At 38.3% G+C, this 24,820-nt stretch overlaps 1 protein-coding gene across 3 annotated transcripts in view; it reads left to right on the top strand.

The window, feature by feature from the left end:
* Nucleotides 1-24,820, top strand: part of Zfpm2 (zinc finger protein, FOG family member 2) — a 405,201-nt gene that overhangs the window by 255,498 nt on the left and 124,883 nt on the right. For all 3 annotated transcript variants that reach the window (XM_075961085.1, XM_075961086.1, XM_075961084.1), the window contains one exon: nucleotides 9,007-9,118. In XM_075961085.1, coding sequence (XP_075817200.1) covers nucleotides 9,007-9,118 — 112 coding nt within the window. The remainder of the gene's footprint in view (nucleotides 1-9,006; nucleotides 9,119-24,820) is intronic.

Genomic DNA, 24,820 nt, shown 5'->3' with positions numbered 1-24,820 from the left:
AGAGGGAAGGAGGGAGGGACAGGGGAGGGAGGAGATAAAATAAAGGAAAGAGAATTGAAAAAGACTTACTAAAGTTTGTCTCCTATGACTGAGACTCATATGCCAAACATCTTACTAATAAATTACTTCTTTAAAAATTCATGTTTATTCTTTGCTCTTCATTAGAAATATCATGTCACTGAAAATTAGCAAAAACAAAGAAATATCACATTACAAAAATTGATCCAGATGCAGCATTGACAAAGATGAACCTCATTTGACTTCACAGCATGCCATTCCAACTCCCCAGGCATGGACAAGCATGCCAAACAGCGTCTGGGTGTTAGAGGCATGGAGCGCTAGAGTTTGTTAGTGTCCTGTTCCTACATCTTCAAGAGGGAAAGAAAGGTAACCCACCTCAGTGAGATGGACACTTGTTCCGTAAAGAACAGCTTTACAAAAGTCATTCCACATGTGTTAGTTAGGCAAACTTATTCAAAACCTCCTTTACCACCAAAGCCTTTTAGATACTTGAGCCCTTTGTAACACTCTTTTTTTTTTAATGATTAATAGAATGGTTATTTATTTATTTATTTATTTATTTATTTATTTATTTTTAACCTTTTTGTTTTTTTGTTGTTGTTGTTTCATTTTGTTTTTCTTTTTCTTTTTTTTAAATTTATTTGTTTATTAAGGATTTCTGCCTCCTCCCCGCCACCGCCTCCCATTTCCCTCCCCCTCCCCCGATCAAGTCCTCCTCTCTCATCTGCTGGAAGAGCAATCAGGGTTCCCTGACCTGTGGGAAGTCCAAGGACCACCCTTAAAGGGGAAAAAAAACATACTCTTGTAAACAAATTTTCATAGGATTAGCATAAGCTTTGCTCAACTACCCTAATACTCTGACATTGTTGCTGAGCTCTTTCTGAACCAGAATTTAAATAACGTGACAATAATGTTTTGCGGGGTGGGGGTGGAGTGTACCTTTCTGAAATAAACTGTAACCAATATAATACTTAGCACTAACTTCAATATTGACGCATTTTAACCAAAGAGGAGACTCACTTTTCTCATTTCCATGTTTATTTTAATACAGACTTTTTCATTAACTTAATTATGACATCAGAATTTTTTAAGTTCTAAATACAGTAAGCTAATATTAGTCTAAGATAATAGATATAAAGATACACATCAGGAATATTAGTAATTAAGAGAAGAATATATTTGCTTATTCCAGCTTTAGTATTATTATATTGAGACCCCTTTCTCCCTTATGACTGCCCCAAATGCTAAGAATAGGTTGCAGATGAGGGCTTAGGTCTAAACAAATCATTGTATTACCCCCCCCCCCCATACTCACGGGGCACTGGAGAAGATGAAACAAAGATAATATAAAATACAGAAGACAGGGAGGAAGGCAACAAAACCCCATCCTCTAGACTGGGATTTAGCCAGTGGAATCTAGATCTCAAAGCAGCTGCAATTGTTTTGCCTGGACCTGTAGAAGACAGATCCTCTGAATAGTCACTCATGGATGGGGCTCAGGGTTTACGTGACCATACCTTGTACTGCTGAGCGTGAGCATCTGATGACGATTGAAAGGGGGCACCATAATTATCAGTTGTCTAGGTACTAGTGTACTCACCGGGCTTCCATGGATAGCTCCATTCACAAGACCACCCAGGTGACTGTACACACAAACAAAACCAAAACAAAAAGCCATGAATTCAAGTAAGGAGATTATAGAAGTGGAGGTGGGTAAAGGAAGTAGGGAAAGAGGAAGAAGTGGGTTGAGAGTAATCAGTATATATATATGCACATAAAATTGTGGAAAAAATAATTAAGAAAAGTATTATTAACTGGGCAGTGGCAGTGCACACCTTTAATCCCAGCACTCAGAAGGCAGAGGCAGGAAGATCTCTGTGAGCTGAGTTTGAGGCCAGCCTAGTCTCCACAGCAAGTTCCAGGATAGCCAGGACTACGCTCAGAGAATCCCTGTCTAGATAAAACGACAACATAAAATGTATTATCTCTCTTTAAATAGGAACTAAGGTTAGCTAGGGTGACAAACCAACAACAGCAACAAAAATACTAACAACAATAATACTAACAACAAAAATACTAACAACAATAATATTAACAACAAAAATACTAACAACAATAATATTAACAACAAAAATACTAACAACAATAATACTAACAACAATAATGAAGCCATAAAATTAATTACATGTGTGGTAGACTATTTCTTGAGGGATGTATAACTCTCAATATCAATATGCATACCTCTCAATACGGTAGCTTTGAGCAGGATATTTATTCTCTCCAGTACACTAGGCCTTTCAATGAGACTCAAAGATAGATGACTGAACAGAATCAGCACTAAGTTTTTTAACCTAAATAGGCCGATGATAGTTTAATGTGAATATACATCTAGTTCATATACTTTCTAGTCTTCAAAATACCTTTATTTTGACCACATTACTTTCTATGAATAGGCTCAAAACATATAACATTTAATTAAAATAGATTCCATTATTTATTTATTTCTTCACCAGCAAGAATAACGTTTTCTTCAGCATGTCGAAGCTCAGTGGGGTTGGGTTTCTGTATGCATCTTCCAGGGCACACTCAGAATGTGAGTTTGGCTTGGGAGGAAATTCTATAGCAAATGTCTCTTAAGGACAGTATTAACAAGCTGTAAGGACATATGAGATCATCTTACGCAGAAAAAAAGTAGAGACCTCAAGAGGTTAAGTGGCTGGCTTCAGGTCACATAGCTGGCACCGAGGCTCACATGCTCCTGACCCCTGCCATAGTTTTTGTGACAGTCTCCTAAAAGGAAGGCTACTGGAGAATAATTTGTTGTTTTGGGTTTTCTTTTTTTCCTTCTTCCTTTTCGGGGTTTCAGTTCTGACACTCTTTTGCAGATTGCATTAGGTACAAGCCCAGAAACTCTGCCAGAAGCAAAACAACACTCCTTAAGCACTCTGTGACTCCCAGAGACACATAAAATAAAAAGGGTGAAGCTAATGGTTGCCAGCTTGCAGGGAGGCACTCCTATTCCGAGCCAAGTTGACGTGAAGAACAGATGAGACTGTGGGGCTGGAGTTGGCAGAAAGAAAGAAGCATTACTTCATTCTTTTTGAAAATGAAAGCAGAATATTTATCTGGATATTCTAGGGGTTATTAATTTGGTGATTTTTTTCCCACTTGAAAAAGTGAAATTTTTCTATTTTTAGAGCTGATGGTTTCAGCCCACACTGTTTGTCTATTCATCGCTGAATGGTTATTCTTATTTGGAAGCAGTTTACTTTAAATAACCCTCATGCATAGAATTATTTGTGTTTTGCTTTGAATGGGACCATTATTTTTTGGTCTGAAATTTCTAGATTTAGGCAGTGGGTTGGGTTAAGAGAAAGCAAGCAAAATGTACCATAAGTGATAACAATTACTTAAATTGTTGGTGCTTAGAGATAAACTGACATACAGCATACGGATATAGTAGGCAAGGATTCTATCTTTTATTCTACACTGATTTTTTTTAAGGTCTCTTGTCATGGTTGACATCCCACATCCCACAGTCAATGTGAAGATGCTATCTTAGGAAAAATCCTCTGGAATTCTACTCTCCTGGTATCCATAACAGATATTTTATAGAGTCCCACTCAAGAAAGATGGGATTATAATGATACCTTCATGAAATTCCTCTCTCCTCGCCTAGCAGAATCCTGCAATGGATTTAACAGAACATCACAATTGTCTTTCTTCTTTGCCCAACACTTGTATCATCTAATTTCAGAGTACCTTTGGGTTCTTTTTGCTGAGGTTTGAAAAATACTTAGAGCACCACAACTTTCCAGGTAGTACAGGTTTAATGTATTTTATGAAGTTGGTTTGTTATTTGCCAAATAGCAAATGTAGGTAATATCATTCACTTTTGGTATTAGTTTGGAAATGTTATTAGTGATGTGTTTAAATGATTATCCCTCTTCTCCTAAGCATATGCACCCTCCCCCAACACACACACACACACACACACACACACACACACACACAGTCATTCAAGTCCTACTTTCATAGCATCAAGTACAGACATTCACAAATTTTGTCTTTAAAATTCTAAATTTTATGTTTTTATTTTAAATTTTGGGGGCTATGCAACATTTTTAAAATTACAGAAAATATAATTCTATAAAGCCTTGAATTGGAACTTTTTTGAAGAATTTTAAGTTATTTGCTCCCACTGAACAGATTGCTGCTTCTTAAAATTCAAATTCATTGTCTTTAGAAAAGTCATATAGTAAAAAAGATGGAGAGTGGTTAAGTGTCCCCATTACTGTAAGATTGAGTGTAATCAACTTCCAATGTGGAGAATTACTTGAATGTATATGTATGAACTGAAATTTTTACTATGAAAAAATCTTGTGTGGTAGTAAAAGAGGAAACCTTATACAGTATCATAATTTTTTATTAGATTTGAGAACAATTGAGTTGAGATGTTGGTGATGGGTGTGTCATTCAATTTCCTAATGCCGAATACAAAGTATGAAGTTTCTCTCTCTCTTTCTCTTTATGTGTGTGAATTTGTGTGCTTCTCTGTGTAGCCCTGAGTGTTTCTGATTTTACTATATATTTAATATCTGTTTTAATTTTGAAATTTTTCTATGCCTAATATCAAATGTATCATGGAGAGAATAGTAAAAGGCATCAATCATTAAGATAGTAGAATATTGTCAGACAGGCTTCATATCTTTTTAATAACTACATAGCTATTGAAACAGCACCAAGATAATTTTCATAGCCATCAACCTTTATCTAGTAGCGAAGGCATAAGATATTATAATTGTGTTTTCACATGTTTCCCAGACAATTTCCATCAAGCACCAGTTGCAATCCTTTCTCAAGGGGTTCGGCTCTTCTTGTACACAACCCCTTCCTGTGGCTTCTAGATCTTCTAGCTCTTATTCTGGAAACACTCAACAAAGTTTTCCAGCAAAATTTGGAATCCCTAAGGCAGCATTACGTCATCAGTCTCTTGGGTTAGAATTCTCCTCTATTCTTTACCTTTGGGCTGCCTACTTTTATCTCCATTAACCTTTTGGCTCGACTATAAACATTTATTGAAGGCTACCTCCTTTGTCGGTCCAGTGACTCCAAAGGTTAGTGAGCAGAGGATGCCAGTCTGACCTCTTTTATCCACATTAGATGAGTCTAATTATTCCTAAGAAGTGACACGTATGACCCATTTTGTCCTTGTCAAGTTTGTCTAGTTGTGAGCTGTCTAAACGTGAAATTCTGGGTTCAAACTGTGTCTAGAAGTGCAGGGTTTTTTTTTAAAACTACAATGTGGAGCCTCAAAAAGTGTACAGTTCTTTTGCAATCCAGTTTAACTGAAAATGATTATTCCTTTTATGTGCCTTCAATGATTACTAAAAGAGCGACAAATAAAGCACAAACTTTAACTGACAAATCTCCATCTCCACGGGTATTTCAACATGGAAACTAAAATAAATGAAATTAAATTAGGATAAACTAAGCTTCCCTAAGATTAAAAGCATCATGATCCTTTGAAAGTCACTCCTTTTTTCATGCTCTGGGATCTCCACCATCTTCAGGTTCCTCTCATAAGTATCTACTTGAAAACTTGGGCAAAAGCAAGGGACAGTGGTAAACGCCATTGCTTTGCAGGCTCTGTTCTATATGGAAATAACGTTGGTCCTCCTCCTCATCTTCTTTCTCTTCCTCCTCTTCTTCCTCCTCCTCCTACTGCTATTCTGTCCTTCCTCCTGCACCCCCTCTTCTTACTCTACTCTTCGTTGTTTTCTTTTTGTTTGTTTGGTTGGATTTTTGGTTTTTTTGGTTTTCTTAATTTTTATTTTTGGAGACAAGAGCTCATGGTGTAAAATCAGACTATCCTCCATCTCCAAGATATTCTGCCTCAGTCTCCAACTTCCAGTGGTCCAGCAAAGTCTCACCGGGCTGTAGCTTTTAGAAAACTCTACAACATACAAAGATGGAAATTGTGGAATAATATTTTTGAATAGTATTATTATTGAATACTAGCATTGGCTATTTCAATGCTTAAATGGGACAACCCGGAAGTTCTGTCCTGACCTCTATGCTAACCACTGCAGATACTACCAACCCTCAAAATACGGGGATTCAGGAATTTCTTTTGACATTTATTAATCTAGACATTTAGTTCATTTATTAATCTAGACATTTAGTAAATGATTGGCATGTCTCTAAATATAGTATTGAGCATTATGCTAGCTCTTTTACATACTAAAAAATTAGAATAGAATGCACATTTTGAGCCAGGCAGTAGTGGTGGTGCATGCCTTTAATTCTAGAACCCAGATGGCAGAGACAGACAGAACTCTGTGAGTTCGAGGTCAGCATAATCTACAGAGCAAGTTACAGAAAATCCAAGGCTGTACAGAGAAAACCTGTCTCAAATCCTTGTCTGTAAGTAAGACAGAGCAAGTGTGTAACACACTGTCTGTATACACAGCCCAGATCACACTACTTTCCATGTTCTATCTGTGCAACTGTTTCCATTGCCTGTGCCTTCTTAGAGAATTAATCACAAAAGGTTTTCACTGAGGTGTAACATCCTTGCTGCTGTCCCAAGCCTTTTCTCCCAAATATATTCCTTTAAGCTTTCTATTGATAAGTAAGAAGCCCATCAGGATGATTGTGATGATGAAAGCTAGCCCTCTCTTTCAGGGATTTGGACACACTCGGGAAAGTTCTAAAGATCTTCTTAAGAACGTAAACCACAGAGTTCCAGGACTGAGCGTCCTGCACACTGTTTTCTCGCGTATTGTTCAACATTTATCCACAGGATCCCAGTAACTCCACACTCTTCCTGGAAGTCGCCTCTGGTATCCTGTGAGAATCTACAGGACAGACATTCCCCGCTCCTTGTTTTTAAATGACTCCTATTGACTGGGATTTCTGTCCCGCCTCTTCCTGCAATCGTTCATTCCCAATGAAATACACAGAGTTCTACATTAATTATAAACTTGTCTGCCTAGTAGCTCAGCTTCTTATTAATTAATTCTTACATCTTACATTAGCCCATAATTCTTGTCTGTGTTAACCATGTGGCTTGGTACCTTTATCAGCTAGGCATTCTCATCTTGCTTCCTCTGCGTCTGGGTGCCAACTGAAGACTTAGACTTTCCTCTTCCCAGAATTCTCTTGTTCTCATTGCCCCACCTCCACTTTCTGCCTGGCTACTGGCAAATTGGTGTTTTATGAAAATAATACAAGGGTACAGACAATTGTCCCACAGCAGACAATTTTCAGTTTATGGGTGACAGTATACCATGATCCTTTCCACATTTTTTTCAAGCATCTGGCATCTTCACTTGGATCTTTAATCCAAAAAGACTCAGATTTTGCATCCTAAGAGTATTACCAAATTTGCATCATCCTGTTTCCATTAGTGATACGTGTACAAGGTCAGGGTATAGGCAACTGACTTATTTACCGTCTACTAAGATTTCCCGGAGACTTTCCATAATGGAAAAGTCTCGGGTTTGGTGTTCAAGAAGGATACTGAGGCAGGTTGTGTTTTGGGGGAAGGAAACTATTAAAAGGGTTATTAGTGCCATAAAGAGACCAGCCGTGCATAGTATGAGATTTTAAAGAAAGGTGGGACCCACATTGCTGAGTAGGGATGCCTGGACATTCTAAGCTACCAAAACCCTTACACATTCCTGATCTAGCTAACATTTCAGAGTGGTTTTAAATTTATCCTTCACGGTTGAATTCTTATCTACACTTTGTTCTATAGTCATTGCCTTGCCTGACTCGACTGTTACTTAACAAATTGAGGAGGCCTCTGTTTCACCTACAGTTTTGAACATGGCTTTGCTGTTGTGGAGGGAGTGAAATGGATTTTCCAGATTCCTGTGAGGTCTGAAGTTGCCAGTGTACACAGAAATCCTCCAGGGACTACTTGTGAACGTCGATTTGGGGAATTCACGATAGCGCATAACATGTGAGAAAGTCCCAGGATAACTGAGATTTCTCTGGCAGAATCATATCTAGGTGAAAATGCAGTTCAGAAATTACCTCGAGACCCTTGTATTGTCCTCTGTGTTGTGGTTTCCTGATATTTGATATACAGAACATGGGCTGTCGAATGATAAGTCTGAATGCCAGTTTGCTGTAACTCACCCGGGAAGCGCCGTCTGGCTGAGACGTTCTCACTTGCTCCTCAGTTTAGCTCCTGGCATGGAAATTTATCAAATGAGTTTTAAAGGTAAATAATTTGGGTGCCAAGCTCCCAAAAGTGTTGAATCTTATGAGAATTAGATTTACCCCTCTTTGGTATGTTCTTTTAGAATGGTAACCCTGGCCTCTCTGCCTGTTTATTTGGGGCAAAGGGTAGCTCATGGCTTCGTCTCTCTGTACCTGATTTATTCAGGGCTGCTCTTTTACAGTTTTCTGGAGACAATTCCTGGTGGGTCATTAGCATCATTATTATTGCGGAGATAGTCAGACTGCATATCCACACTATGGTCAGGGTGGTTGGGTGAATTTCATTATTCATTCCAAAAAAGCACAGACTCTAATACAAATGTCACTCAGGGTAGAGCTTTGAAATGGATACTGATTCTCTAAATTCTTTCTTGTCTGTTTCAAGAAATAGTAAAATCCTGTTCATAATGAAGCCCAATGTGTCTAAAGTTCACTTCCACACACTCTGCTCTGTGATGAAAGTCACCTGCGTTCTCTTGATAACTCAGAGCCGCAAGAGATCGGCCTAATAGTGGAGATCTGATCCAATATCATTGGGGGAGGGGGATAATTCCACCCTTCACGATTAGTGAAAGTAGTAAAACCTTGGAGGGCTCCTGCCATCTTCAAGAGATACAACGGAGCAGGGGAACAAGGCCTTGGGTTACGGTTAGGGCGATTTAGTTGTATATTTAAATGAAATGCTCAGTAGAGTTATCATTCGAGTTTTTGATCAACAAGAGCAAATGGCATCTGTTTGTTGTCGTTCTGCAGAAGACAAAGGCTCAGGTCCCCATGGTGCTGACTGCTGGTCCCAAGTGGCTTCTGGACGTGACCTGCCAAGGAGTGGAGGACAGCAAGAACAACTGCATTGTGTACAGCAAAGGTAACCGCGTGATCCTTTTCTTTGTCTCTTTAGCGGCACCGAAATCCGAATATCGCGACCTTGCTCCCGAGGTATGGGATCAAGGACCAGGTAGAACTTAAGCCTCTTGCTTCCCCTTCACTCATGACGCTCTCTAGTCTGTGTTTTCAGGGAAGCTTTCTTGATTTTTACTTCTGTGCAACATAAATAAGAAGAGTGACCACTAAGTTCACTACTTAGTGCTGTGACCCTTTGCTAAGGGTCATGTGTGAGCGGTTTGGTTGGTGTCTGTTTCCTTTACTCTTACTCCTATGGATAGCTGCCTGGTTTTAGGAAATCTCAGATTCCCATCTTGGGTATTACTGACCAAAGATTGTATTCCTTTTGAAATTTTGCAATTTTTGTCCAGAGGCAAGCTTCAGGGGCATTACCTTGCGTCAGATTCCAGAAATCACACAGAATGAGAGGGGGGTTGAAAATGAAATCTTTACAAAGACCAAGCGCTATCCCGTGGTGCTTTGCGAAGGGTATGAGGCTAATGGGCAAGAGGGAGCCTGACGGCTTGCAGAGTGTTGCCTTTGATTCACTCAGCGTGACCACAGCCTAGCCAACCTCTTCTGGCTACAAAAGGATGCCACGACACATCATGAGACAACTATCATTGAGACAGGAATGTGTGCTGGGGTTTGGGAGGTGAAGTGTGGGCCTCGTGGACTTCTGTGTTTTCCTATAAGTTTCAGGCTCTAGCTTGATGTTCTCACAGTGAAGTCCCCAGTCTCACTTTGCCGTGAATATTGCAAAACCTTTCGCTTCTCATGTTTCATTTCTTTCAGCTTTCTTTTTTTTTTAAACCAAATAGACCTACTGAGATCAAAGATGTGTTTGCTCATTGAACCTAGAAACCATGAAAGCATACAAGGGAGCAAGCAAATAAGCACCCCTATCAATATATTAACATATAAAACACTAATCATAACATCAAAGACTCTTAAAAACTTGCTAGAAACAATTACAACTTGTTCCTATAATCATTACAATTTGTACATTTATAAGAGGATTGCCTCAAAACTACCCTGGGCCTTTGAAAGTTAAAACACCGGAAAGAGGGAATTTGCAAGCTGAGAACACAATCTGCACACCAGGATCTGATTATATTTTTTTCCCTTCTGTAATTGCTGGTCACAGACCCACCAATTTTCTAACCTGAAAGCTCTTCTATATTCTGATGGGATCTTTTAACTACAGGAGAAGTGAAAGTTCCCTTGAGTGTGTGTGTGTGATCTGTCAACATAGATAATATTGTGAGTGAGTTCGTAAGTCTCCACATTCAGAATGCAAGCATGAAAGAGTCCCGGGTGTCTATGTCCTATTGTGAGGGTTAGATTTATGCTGGCCAATAATAATAGAATTTCACTGTGCAATTACAGCTGAAAAAAAAAAACCAGTGAAAATATCCCTTCTCTGAGGTGATCCAAGTCCACTGTATTTATGTTGGGATCACTTTAGGAAAGATAACTCTGAATTAAAATTCTAATTCCATAGTCATTTCAGTTGAGTGCTTCAACTTGAATATTGAATACAATTTTGTCTTTGTATTATGGTTGTCTATCCATCAAGCCTTTTTGCAATAACTAAGTTCTGGTTAATGGATTATTAACTATCAATCACCTAGCTCATAAAGCATACATCAAGTCTAACCATGTATTAGAATGACATACACATTGATAGCTACTAATTTTCAACACCCCTTAAGTCCTGTCTTTAATGATCTTTACCAAAGTATGTACACTTCTCCCATTGCCTGTCATTGCTTTTCTTGTGGTCAACTGTTGTATGTTCCAAAAAAAGGAAACACAAGGAGGTAGCTATTTCTTATCTCTATCCAGTCAACTTCCTATTCACTGCAATAAGGAGAATGTTTTGTTCACTCTCTGTCCTTAGCCAGGCATGCTCTTTGCACAAAATGAAAGGAATTAACGAAGGAAGGAAGGAAGGAAGGAAGGAAGGAAGGAAGGAAGGAAGGAAGGAAGGAAGGGAGGGAGGGAGGGAGGGAGGGAGGGAGGGAAAGAAGAAAGAAAGAAGGAAAGTCATATTGATTGATGAACTGGATAAATGATGAATAGCTGCCAATCATTGTAATAGACATCTCACATAAAGTGTTGTTAAATGACAATGACATAAATTGCTGATGTCATCTCTTAAGCTGCAGAAGGTTATCTGCCATTGTTTTATTTATGACAATTCAGGTACTAGACCTGCAATAAACCCTGTATTGTATCCTTTCTTTCATCTCCTGCAACGCAGCAGATATACATCTCCATTTTACAAACAATAAATAGGAGAATTAGTAAGTTATATATTGTGTTTATGAAGCTAATAAACAATGAATATTCACATAGCTTGAGGTCAAGTTGTATACACCAAAAACTACTCCCTCTCCATGAAGATTTGAGACAGCACAATGAGCTAATTCGTGTTTTCTTCCCTTTACATGTTTCAGGTTGGGACAGGCAGTATAATTGTCTTTAGTCAAGCAACCTAACAATGGAGGCAGATTTCAACACAGGTCCTGGCAACTCCAAATCCTGTCTGTGTTCTTTGTACCATGTGACCCCCACCTATCCCCATTCAACTACTTCATCATAAGTTTCCTCAAAACAGCTAGACCTTTATGCCTAAAATTCACAAAATACATATCTTAAAGGAAAACATTTCTCCCCAAATCTTCTGTAGAATCCCACAAATGAGAAAGAGCTCTTGACCAAACATTTGCTACCTGCCTTGAAAACTCACTATAAATGTTGGTAGTAATCCTTGATCAATTAATGCAGTAAACCACCCAACCATGTGAAAATGTATTTTCATTTTTCCTCTCAATGAGTACCTTTTGGATAATAGTTCCTCCCCAAGGAACAAACTTTGAAGGCTACTCAGATCTCCCCAGGGCTTCGGAAAACTGAAGCTAATTTTGAATACTCAGATTGCCTTAGGGTATAGAGAGCAGAGTATTTTGGCTTCTTCCTAGGTATCATTTTGGTCATGGAAAATAGAACTCCACGGTCTCCATCTCTTGGTGCAAATGTCTACATGGTGGATGTGTTTTTGTTGGGGCTAGAGGGAGCAATCTGCTTGCAGAACTGAGATTGCAGGGCTATGCTGGATTTAAGGGACGGGTTGATGCAGTTGCTCACACTTGATCCTCAGTCTACGTCTGTCTTCTAATCTTCCTTCCTTGTGTAAGTGGCAAGCAGCATCATTGGACGAGATCTCTGGTGGTGACAACTCCAGACTTGTTTTGCCAACACAGGAATGTCGGTGAAAAGAATGAAGTCTTGAGTTTTTAGTGACACAGAATCAGGGACTCACTGTGGCTCTCACCAGCATACCTAAGTCATATAAGACTGAGAGAATTAGCCTGAACTGAGCCAGTGGGGGCAGGAAAAATTATTCCCTAAATACAACCTGGGTGCTGCTGCCACAGCACAAGTTCTCATGTGGGTGGCTTCCCGGCCCTGGATGTATGGATTATCAGTGTCAAATTTCTTAGAGCTTTCAATAAGGATAAAAAAAAATACATAGGTTCCCTATGATATGACTGTGTGTATTCCTTATTTATTTTCTGGCCAAATACTTACACAAGCTACTTACAAATTCTATGTCAATACCATGACCACAGGACCCAACTATCTCAGAGAAAATCAGCAAATACAATATAAATTTTGTATGTGTAGCATTTTGTAGAAGTGGTTTAACTGGGAGAATCCTTGTAGTATTTTTTTTACAGGATATAAAGAGGCTTCATACTGTTAATATTTATGACTAAAACTTACTTAAAATAATGTTAAATACAGCTAATGACATTGTAACTATACAGCTTTTATTTTCTAAGTATCTATAAAATGAATATTTAAAAGTCAAACTTTTGTCACTTAGAGCTATTCGACAAGCTGATATCATTCTGTTTAGTCAAAATAGAAAATAAGACAGTTTGGGACACTCACATCCTAATCTGATATGTTTTTCCTGTCTCAACTCTCCCATGCCCTTCAGACAGTGAAAGACTAGATTTGGTGGCCATCTGTTTGTTGCCATTATTCTTAACAGACCCCAGATAATTCTCATATCTGTATCTCTTGAAGCAGCGTATTGGACGGCCTCGCCCTGCAGTTAAAGGGAGCCCTGCTGGAGAGAGTGTGCACAGGGCAGTGCAGCTAAAATCCACCACTGAGTGGCACACATCCATTCTTTTCTTTCTATGGACTGGGAAGCATGGTGACTTTCTTCATGCTTGCAAAAGAAAGCTCCTTAGATATTAGTGTTCGAACTAAACTTTTAGTTTCTTCCACGTGGATGTCTTTTAATTACTTCAGTTTCAATGTTAATTTTTTACAAATTTATTTCTAAACAATCTGCTCACTAGGTCTCTGTACTAAGTCAACAACACCAACCAAAAGAATGAGAAACTCTCAAGTAGCCCTGATTTCCCTTTACTAGAGTCACTTTATATGTCAGAGCATGGTATCATTGTAAATAAAATCTCTACATGGAGTCAAGGGCAAATCACTTAGCCTCTCTAGATAGTGGTTTTCTTAGCTATGTATATAGAAGACCAATGGATTATTGGTAGAATTTTTATAAAGAAGGACATAGACACTAGACACTAGCCTGTGTGTGTTATCATAGCCATCACACTCCTGGCTACCATCCCTTCAACCAAGTCTGTCCTGATGGTCAGAAGTATATGAATTAATAGACAATGGCACCAGGCCTTCATGATAGTATGTAAGAATACATGGCCATCTCTTGTTTAAGATGGAACAGTTCCACAGTTCTTATTCAGTAGCAACAAGTCCATTTATCAAGCTTTCAAATACGTCACAGACTCACAGACCTGAAGCCTTGTCTGAGCAAACCATTAGCTTTGTTTTTAATTGAGCACACAATATATTTTTCTGATTTTGACCTTTACCTATTGATTGTGTGTGTGTGTGTGTGTGTGTGTGTGTGTGTGTGTGTGTGTGTGGTGGGGACATGTATACTGTGTCATGTATGTGGAGGGCAGAGGACAGTTTGCAGGAGTTGATTCTCTTCTTTTGTTTTTAGGTTTGAACAATTGAACTTGAGTATTTGGGTTTTTTGGCAAGTACCTTTACTTACTGAACCATCTAGTTTACCCAATACTTTTATTTTTAATGAGAATCCTATGTAAATGTTAATTCAATGATTAAAATACTGATGCTCTTATTACTAATAATAGCTGTCATTGGTCATTATTCTATTTCTACTCTATGCACTATTCTCACTATTTCCATGCAATAGCCTGTTTATTGTTCCAATATACACATGGTACAAACAGCACTTTTTTATTCTAGAAAAGAATAAACAAGTTCAGAGACAGAAAACTCCATGACACAAAGAGCTTCTATGATAAGGAAACTGGTCTTCCTTCTATCCAAAGCCATGACGATATAAAAAATTGATGTTGCTTTTGAAGCCACCATTTAAGAAGTGAAGTAAATTTCTCTTTGCTGGAAATTTCATACACGTTTATCAGTGAAGTTATTTTCCTTTTTTTGGCTTGTCTTGAAAGAGACAGTGCTCTAGAACAGAGCAGCAGGTCCCACAGCATTTGTGTCTATCTGTTAGCTCTAGGCAGCAACAGTGGAAACTCACGTAGAAGCTGGCATTAATATCATTCTGGGCCCATCTCCAAAGTTCTAACTTTCACTCATTGTACCAAAGTACTCATTTAGTCATTTAGTTATTATATTAAGACTTTGTTGATGGTCTGCTCTGTTCATGATCCTATATTAAAATAATGTTAAAATAATGACAGAAATGCTACTACTATCTAGGATGGAGAGAAATTTTCAAAAACAAATGTATTTAATTATCATGACAATGATTCACCTTACAACAGAGGATCTGCTGGAGTTTCCTAGGACTTTGATACACTGGCTTTGTCCATTATAATAGTCAATTTTCAAGAGTAATCTATAAGCTAATGCTTTTACTTTAGCCAGAGGGTCTACTATCATACAAATAATAAAGTAATTTAAAAGAAAATAGTATCCATCTTTAATGTTGTATTTAAATAGTCAGTAAATTAATAAAAAATGTATGAATGTCGTCTCATTTTACTGCATTCTTGAAAGAGAGTGAGTGCCTGAACCAAATATTTAGCAGTGGGAATTATAAAATCATAAGACGATTAAGTTAGCTAGTCTTAGAATCCCAATATTGCTTTTTAAATGACTTCAGGATATAGGAGGTACTAAGGTTATTATCTGTTATCTGGAATACAGTGGAATTGTACAACTGGATAATAACCAAACAAACCGGCACAATGTAAAATTACATTATCAGTGTGTTAAAACAAAATTGCGCCCTAAAGGAGTCCACATGCCAGCTCAGAGCTGCAGTGTAATTATGCTTAACTCTGATAATTAAAATACAACGGAGATCAACAGAATCATTTTCATTAAGAAAATTATTAATGATGGTGGTATAACAGTAATTGATTGCAGAGCACCACAGGATAACGCGATGCTGAAAACCCAACATGTTTCAGGATTGTCTAAGGCTCTTTCTGGTTATGTTCTGTTAAAATGAGAAATACGTTTTGAGGCGTGAGCAGTTTATTATGCCTGCTCTAAGACTCAGTGATTGGAAAAATGGCTGCTTTAGAAAACTCACGGTCTGGATTCAAATGGTCGTTTCTGGAAGGTCTGAAGGTCAAGACAAGCAGCCCCAGTTAACGGGGTTTCCTGCTGCAAATTACAGAATGTTGCAGATCCGGCATGTATCGGACCTTGTGTTGTTTCCATTTCTTACTGTGCGCTTCCTAGTTTTTACAGCTGTGTTAATGGTTTGCTGATATTATGTTGACCTGAGTCTGCTTACACATTCATAGTCATTATTAATTTATGTTATGTATGTAAAAATAGGCTTGTGTTCCTACCAATGTCATTGTGAGTTTGCTAAATGAAGTGCTGGTACATAGGCCTGTATTGTATCATTAATTATCTCAATGAGTGATATATGCTAGCATGTGTTAGGGAAGAAAATATTTTAGACTTGGATCCGTGTACTAGTGAAGCATGTGTCTCTTAGGGGTAGAAAATAAAACTGTTGGTTAATGGTAAGAACTAAGGATATATCAGTGTTACGTGTATAAAAACGAGAAATGAAGAGCAGGGTCTTTGAGAGGTGAGTCACTATTACTCAGAGATGTTAGCTTGTCATTCAAACAGATGATAATGTTGAAAGCTACCCCCAGGAGTATCTTTGTCAGCTAAACTAAGGGACAACTCCTAAGAGTAAAAAATTTTTTTTTGAGAAAGACGCTGTAAATAACTTTTTAAACATCATACTGATTAGATAAAATTGTTGCAGTACAGCTCGAGATGAGAACAGCAAAATGTATGGTATTGTGTCTACTATAATTAGAGTAATGTTTACAATTGTAAGCACAGGAAACATATTGAAATAAAATTGCACAAAATTGCAAACGTATTTCTGTAAAGGAGCAAGATGTGTGGCCATTATTTAGATCTTCTTACATTTTATGTTAGAGATGGAGCCTAAGACCTAAGGAAGACATGTGTGGCGAGCAGTCTAACGAGAAACCGCATTTTCAGCCTTGTATCCTATCTTAAAATTAAAACTTCTCTTCTTAAAACTTCTCCTCTTAGATTATTTTCCTCATATAGTTTAAGAGAAGTGTTTCCACATTCAAATCCCTCTATCTTAACCCATTCATTCATTCATTAACTCACTCACTCCTTCACCATATGACACAGCTGGGGACCAAACCCATCTCTACATGTATACTAGGAACCTACTGTACCATTGAGTCAATATTTTAGGCTCCTTCCTCTTATTTGACCCAAATTGAAAAAAAAGGAATATTTCTCTCATCTGCAAAACCCTTAGTCCATAGGAAAATCGATGTTTTTCTTGGTGATATAATTAATCTCCCCTAATACACTTATGGATGAATGCTCTAAAACTTTTTTTGTAAGATAATTTTCAAAGTCAAGTACAGGTAGCTGAAAGCATGCTTTCCTACAGTATGACATTGCCATGAGGATACAAAATACTGATGAGTGTTAAGAGCTACACGAGTCTATAACTATAAAGATAAATATTTAAGGAGACTATAATACAATGAACATTTTAAAAAGTAACAGTATTGGATTTTGCCCAGGGCCTATCACATAGATAGTCATAGTTCATAGACCAAGTTTAATGGTGCCAGCCAGTTTCTTCTTATGGAGAGCTTTAAATCCAGTCAAAAATAGGTTATTCCCAAATGATCCATGTTAACATTTCACTAATAGGCATGTTTTGCCAGTTTATCATTGTTTTAACTCATAGGATCCACAGACGGGTAAGACTGTTGAGTTATTTTGATTGTTAATATGTTTTCACTCCCACTACCCTGCATAGAACTTTCTTATACTATAAATCTACACACTAGGAATGAAGCAAGTATTATTGATTCACCTGCCTATTCTCTCAAAGGACTAAGGTTATAACTGTGGCGTACCATGGCTGGCTACTTTTTTTATATGGATGCTGAGGTCGCAGGTTCTCAAGTTCATATAGCAAGCATTTTACCTACCAAGCAATTGCTGCAGCCCATAACTTTTTGTTTTATCCATGGATTTGTTATATTTTTACTGCATTAGAGGGAAATTAATCAGGACCTTGGGTACAGGAGATTAGTATTCTATGGCTCACTAAACGTCACCCCAGTCCTACACCCCTGTGCATGCTTTTTAAGGTAACCATTTCAAGATATTTAGACAGTCTTTACACACGTACATGGCATTTGGGATCTCTTGTTTCTCAACTCAACTGCCACTACTTGCCAGGTAGAGAATCTGTTTAGTATTCCCAGTATGTTCAAGTTGCAAGTTATTCAGTTGATACTAAGATAGAGTTTGTCCATATCAAAAATATCCCTTCTTAAACATTTTATAAATACCTACTTAGTTAGTTTGTTCAGGCAACCAGAAGTGTGTTTCAGCTCTCTGAGACCATGATACCTCAGGCCTACTCAGTCTACACTCATATTTTCACATGACACTGGTGATCCACAGGCCATGAATTTAAGTTTGGGAAGCCAAGATCTTATGATGATCAACATTACTTGAAAGGAAGAGTACTTCGTGATATTACTACAGTTAGATGCTGGTGTAACTGCTCTCAAGCTGAGGCTTATGAATTAAACTGAGTGTTGGAGACAATAAGAATCTCACTTACAGCATCAGAATGTCAGTAAGGGGCAACAAGAGCACTGGAAAGGTTTCCTTCCTCTGTCCTTAGACTGGCAACAGCTTGAGTGTTGAATTGTTTTTTTTTTTTCTCACAAAGCCCCTCAGTCATCATTCTTCCAAATGGAATTATAGAAAAGAGTATGCCACTGTACTCTACCGGGAACATTTATCGCTCTTTTCCTCCTCTCTCCAATGCCTATTAATTTATATTGGGTATTAAACGGTAATGCTGTTTCTTTGCATGGTTAAATGGCCCTTGCATGTATGCCTTTAAATCAACTCGTTGTTATTTGGCCAAACAAACTGTTCAAGAAGTACTAAGGGGAAATACAGACTCATGACCCTTGACACACTCAGAAGGGCTGCCTCTATCATCCTTCCTGCAAAGCAAAAGGAGAAAGAGAAGGGAAAAGAAGCAAATTTGCTGAGCCACACATTTCAAGTCGTCGACAACCCTATCCACTAGAAAACAGAAGAAAATATATATGCTCTCTGTCCTGTCAAAAGGCTTTCACCTTATCTTGAGAGACTGTCAGGGCAGGAACATCAGTGAATGGACAGGAGTCTATTAAATTAATAAGCTCCCGGATGGTGTCTGGAGAGTTATGATGCTCTATAAATCCAGTTTGATCAGGGTGGACGGGGTTTAAATCTGCCGACTTCTAATACACATCCAGTTCCTGGATTGGATTTGAAGTTTTGTGCCAGAGACACAGAGATAGTCCTACAGCATATGAATTAAGATTTATCTTCTCCCCCTTCTATCCCCTTTTCCCCTTATACTACTTACAGAAATGAAAGCACCTTAGGGATCCCTGCAAATGTTACTGCCAGAAATGAAAGAACTGTTGTCAAGGTGAAAGCGTGACCTAGAAGCCTAAAATCAAACCCTGGCCTTCTGTTCAAGCAGCCCCATCAGAGCAGAGTGCGAAAGGTCTGTGCAGACGGAATGATGCCCGGACTTATCTATAGCCTGTTTTATAGTGATGCCTGTCAAATTTCCTTGTCTATATTTATGACAGTAAGAAAACTAATGGTGTCAGATCTGTCCTATAGTAATAAAAAGAAATCAGGAAATATTCTCACCCCGTTAAATAAAGGCCTCAGATACGCCTCTCACTTTGATAGGTTTAGTCAAGTTTTTAGCTTTCAGCCATTGGAAGCCAAAGACTCATGTTTTATTACACATATTCCCAAGTAAACTGTTAATTTTTAGGGAAAGAATGAGTTATTGGTATGGCATGGGAAATAAAAGAAGAAATGTACTCAAAAATTATAAAATTCTCCCTGTTAAATAAGTTTATTACCCTGAGTATACACATAAAGCAAGAGGAAGTTGTTAGTTACATGTTTATTTCCTGTTGATAATTGTCCTTATAAATTTAGAGATTATTTTCTTGCTTTGTATTCCCGTTAGGAAGTTTGGAGTCACAGGCAGAGCCTTGTTTGAACCAATATTACACGTCCCTCTCAAGCTATTTTTAAGTCATCATTACCGAATTTTATTATGGAATTATCCTGCTCACTGCCTGTGCCCTGAGAAAGAAAGCTCCTCCACAGCTAGCACTCACTGCAGGCAGAGCAGAGGCTCGGACATTGGTCATCGAGTAGTAATAAATCCTCAGCGGAAGCGTTACAATTGTGTTCATTTACTTAAAGGACCATTTTGGTTTCTGGAGCTTAACACTTACTCAGGAGGACTGATGGCTTGGTAAACAAGAGCACCTGCTGCTCTTGAGGAGGACTAGAGTTAAGTTTCCAGTGCCCGTGTTGAGCTCCTCACAACCTCCTATTATTCCAGGTCCAGTGTATCTGACTCTCTCCTGACCTCTGTGGACACCTGCACTGAGACAAACACGTCCACAAGTACTTAAAAGTAATACAAATCTTTGATAGAAATAAATGTATTTATATCACAGGACTGACATAAAACTACTCGCATCAAGCCCATCTCTGCTTTTTATCATTCGTTTATTCCCTTTTCATCTAATTTTCATTCTTTCATACATGTGTTCCTTATCAAATTCATCAATGGGCACCCATTATTTTACAGGCACTGTAGTCAAAATCAATTCCCCGTGTTCATTAACATTTTTGACGAGGGTGCCAAAAGTCATGATGAGCTGATTCACAGGTTTATAGGTTTATCACATATACACAAACACACACACACAAACACACACACACACACATAACCTGTGGCGGTATTTTCTCTTTGTTTTTTACATAGAACAAACTAAGAAGAGAAAGCAAAGAGTATATGACGGAAATTCTTGTTATCATTAAAATCATCTGTTCCAGGGTTTCCTCTCTGACATCTGAAAATTATTGACATCTTCAGTGAAAGATATTTGAGATATTTTGCTATAACTTGTCAGTATGTTTGTAAATGTAAACTCCAATCCTATAATGGCAATATAGCGCACAGTGCTGGAAAGATTAGGCAGATGTTTTGGCAATTACCTCACACACAATGGTCTTCAATAAATCTCATGTGTCATTCTCTACTCCCACAGCCAGTGAACTATGTACCTAGCCAGGAAATGCTCAAGAAGACAGATGAGTTCCACAAGATACCCTACAGCTCTGTGGAACATAGAGGAGGGTAAATGTGTTGGGCCTTGACCTCTCATTTCCAAGTTCACTCTTAAAGGCTCTGGTATTCTCAAAAGCAAGAAGTACATCACTATGGCCTTAGCTTCTGTTGTGATGCTAGCAGTACTTGGTGAGAACAATATTGTAACGTTTTGCAAAATTCTAATCTAGTCAATATTCTATAAACAGCATCTTTCTCCAAACATGTATTTGTATTCTCCTTCCAGAACACTGAACATTGGATGCTGCCATTTAGTCCTAGCAACAGAGGGTTCAGGATCAATAGCTGAGTTCCAATGAGACAGACGAAATGAATCACTGGTCATTGAATCAAGGGATGTATGTGTTGTGTCGCTTGTTCTCACTTTGGCCTCTAGTCTGTTAAGACCAAAGTAAACAGAATAGATGTGGTTGGGAAGCAATGCAGCAGACACTAGCTTCATGTTTTCATGTTGTAGATAAAATCAGCTGATGGCTTCCTTGTTGAGACTCACCTATCCCCAGGAGGCTTTGTACTATCTATCCCCAGGAAGCTACTAGATAGAACAAAGCTTCCTGGGGATAGTTCACCAAACTGAACTCAGTCATGCCAGAATGGCTGTACAGGAAGCAAGCATGGTTTATACATAGACTTCCTAATGCAGAAAAACCTTGTTAAACTCAAAGGGAAAAAGAGTGCACTAACATTGGCAAAGTACTGGCTCTGGGGAAAACCTGTATACGTCAGCTTCCACGGCTACTGTGCAAGAGTTCTACATTATTTTTCAGGATGAAGAAACTTGGAAGATAATTTGCTTATATTATGGAGTAAGTGTTGGATAGGGTCAATATTAAGACTTGGTTTTGTCCAAAACTCATTTTTTAAGTTAAAGGATGCTTATTCTTGTCCATGCATATCACACTATAATTGAATATGTCTTTCCAATGAATTAAGTAAATAATTCTGCAAACAAAAGTCTTATTATGAAAATATTTTGGAAAACAGTATATGGCTGGTGAATTTCTACTATATAAAAAATAAAACATTTTCAGAAAAAGTATAGTGTCCTATAATGCAATGCAGCTAATTATAGAGTCCCTTGTCTATTAAGTTAAAATATATCAGGAGGAGGTGGATCTCAGAGGAATGTGGGCCACTTAGACTTAATCAGAGGGTAGCAATAACACTGCCAGATGATATCAGACAGCTTTGACTCCTCCTTACACAAACCAAAGCCCCAAGAACAGCTTGATAACAGTTTAGTTTGTATCCAATAGCAACATCTAAAACTCTCGCTACAGAAATATATTTTTAAGAAACTTCTCAATACTCAAACTGCTGGTACGTTCAAAAGCAAATGAACAAACACGGGAGTCGTAGGAACTCAGAAATCCTACGGCTAACAGTAGTTGGCTGACTGTGCCCTAACCTTCAACTCGGAGCATGTGATGAACTGATGCTATTGCCGTGTTCGTTGAACAAAAGCTCAGAAATGTTGGAACGGAAGCACATGAGACATGAGGGAGTGAACTGGTTCTTCGGTCAGCCAAAAAGTCCTCTGGTATTAGAGGATGGGCAATTTGTTTAAAAATACAAAAACAAATGAGGGAACTTTACTCTAAGCGTAAAAGAAAGAAAAGGTCATAGCTTCAAACAATCATATCTAATAACCATGTTAAGCAAAATATACCAACCAGAAATAATTTTATAGATGTTTGTAAATTATAAAATATCTTTAAATTTTGAGTCAAAGTAGAGAATACCTCATATCAAGTGCAATTTCAAATCTTTAAAGAAAAACAATTCTATAAGACAGTTCTTTGTACAAACTATGTGAGTCATATGAGAATAGAGATAATTTCTCTAATTAGAATATTAAAGTGTAACATCTTTTATCAAACAGCCAAGAAAGCATATGTATATGTGTACGTCAGGGAGAGGGGATATTTTAATAGAGAATGCAGAAAAGTCTTGAGCTCAATAAGAATTACTTTTCTGCACTTTTCTGCAGTTTTTCCCCCTTGGGATAAGGGTTAAACAACTTCCAACACTCATTAGGAAATCGCTTTGGAATGGAAAATATGTCTAGCTTTATCCTGATATTAACAAAGGGTAGGAAAAGAAGATAAAGTCTTTCCAAAGCTCTCTGGGTTGTTCTTAATATTAATTTCTTCTATAAATAATTGGCCAGTCTTTGAAAACTTCCTTAAGCAAACTGGAAAATTAAATACAATGGTTGATGGATCTGGGCTATCACCGCCAACGGCTTAAAGAGCTGTGACTCTGCTGGGCAGAGATGATGTTCACCCGCTGAACCTCTAGAGACAACCATTAATGCCTCTAGCATGGTGGCAGTGGTAGAAAAGCTGGTCAGACTCCACAGTGTCACGTTTCCAACTCGGGTACTTGAGCTCACAACTTTGCAGGACAGCCAGAACCAGCATCCCCTATCTATTTCCGTTCTGAAACACTGCCAATGGTATAAAATGATGAGGGCAAAGAATGAATTTCTGTCCCATAGCGTGGCACTAAGGACAAAATGAAGGATGGTAGATCGGTTAGAAAATTATTTTTAAAACCTGTATTTATACATACATACATCGTATGACTACATGGAAAAACTGTGTATGTGGAGACAAACACCTAAAGGTTTAATGTTTGTGGTTAAAAATGGTTGTCCATGAACATGAAAACAAACTCCTGGTATCGCCATGCCCCCTAGCTCCGCCTTAAAGGATTGTTTTAATATTGACTAATCAAAAAGTTACTGAGTTTCCTTATGAGCAATAGTAACTTTCAATAAATCCTTGCTGGTGTTTGATGCATTTCAGATCATAAATTTTAAGTTTGAAAGCAAACATATTAGCCTAAAAAGTGAATACAAGAACTGATAATCCATAAGGAACGTGAAACAGTCCTTAGACACATAGTGTGTTCTAAAAAGAGAAATGTTCCCAACACTAGCAAACGATCTGGCCCCTAAACAAAGGGGCCAGGTAGCTAAAGCTGGGGAAAGAAGGTGCTTTTTGCTTTGTGTTGAGAAAATTCAAAAGAAAAAAATAAAGCACTTCAAATGCCAAAGACAGTGAGGTTGGCATTCAATACCTAGCATTTGGAGGAAGAAAGTTGTAGGCAAAACTTGATAAATCTGTGTGTGTTGCTCAATAATATTGGAAATCCAAAGAAGCAAATAACAAGTTTTTGCATCTTGGTAGCACAGATTTTAAATGAAAGTCGTGACAGAGGACAAGGGATATGAACAGGAGGGTGTCATTTTTACTTCATGGCGGCTGTAAGGCTTGCTATGGACATGGAATCATTCCTCAGGCTTCTCGGAGGTGACTGTGAAGCCTGCGTAAATCTCTCACCCTAAGGACTCAAGTGTCTCTCTAATATGGATCCTGGGTACTATTACGTTCCTGAAAGAGGGAGAAATCTGTGCACTTCACCCGCCACAAATAAAGGAGTTGTTGGTTCACTTGTTGCCCTGCAGCTTTTCCTGGTATGCTGGCAGGAGAGTTCCCATAGAGGCTCGGGGAAGTGCGGAGACCAACTTTACCATCCCCCTTGTCTCGAAATCTATGGTATTATTTTTCAAGGCCGGACTAAGTTTTATCAACTTGTGCCATAAAGACTGCAATGTTAAAGCAAGCTGCAAGGAGCGGCTCTGAGGCAAGGCTTCAAGCTTTGTCATCACGCTTGAAGAATTTTCTGTTTAATGTACTGTAATGCAGTATTCAATGGGGACACGTTTAATTGAGTTTTACACAACCCAGTTGGGAGTAGCGCTGCAAGGTAGGTGATGTCTAGGTTTTTAATCTTCCACTCCGGAGAGGCTTGTTGACGACGGAGAGGTTCTTTCTC

The sequence above is a fragment of the Microtus pennsylvanicus genome, chromosome 2 (assembly GCF_037038515.1).
Source record: "Microtus pennsylvanicus isolate mMicPen1 chromosome 2, mMicPen1.hap1, whole genome shotgun sequence".
In the NCBI taxonomy this organism is placed as follows: Eukaryota; Metazoa; Chordata; class Mammalia; order Rodentia; family Cricetidae; genus Microtus; species Microtus pennsylvanicus.
This window is presented reverse-complemented; position numbering and strand designations above follow the sequence as displayed.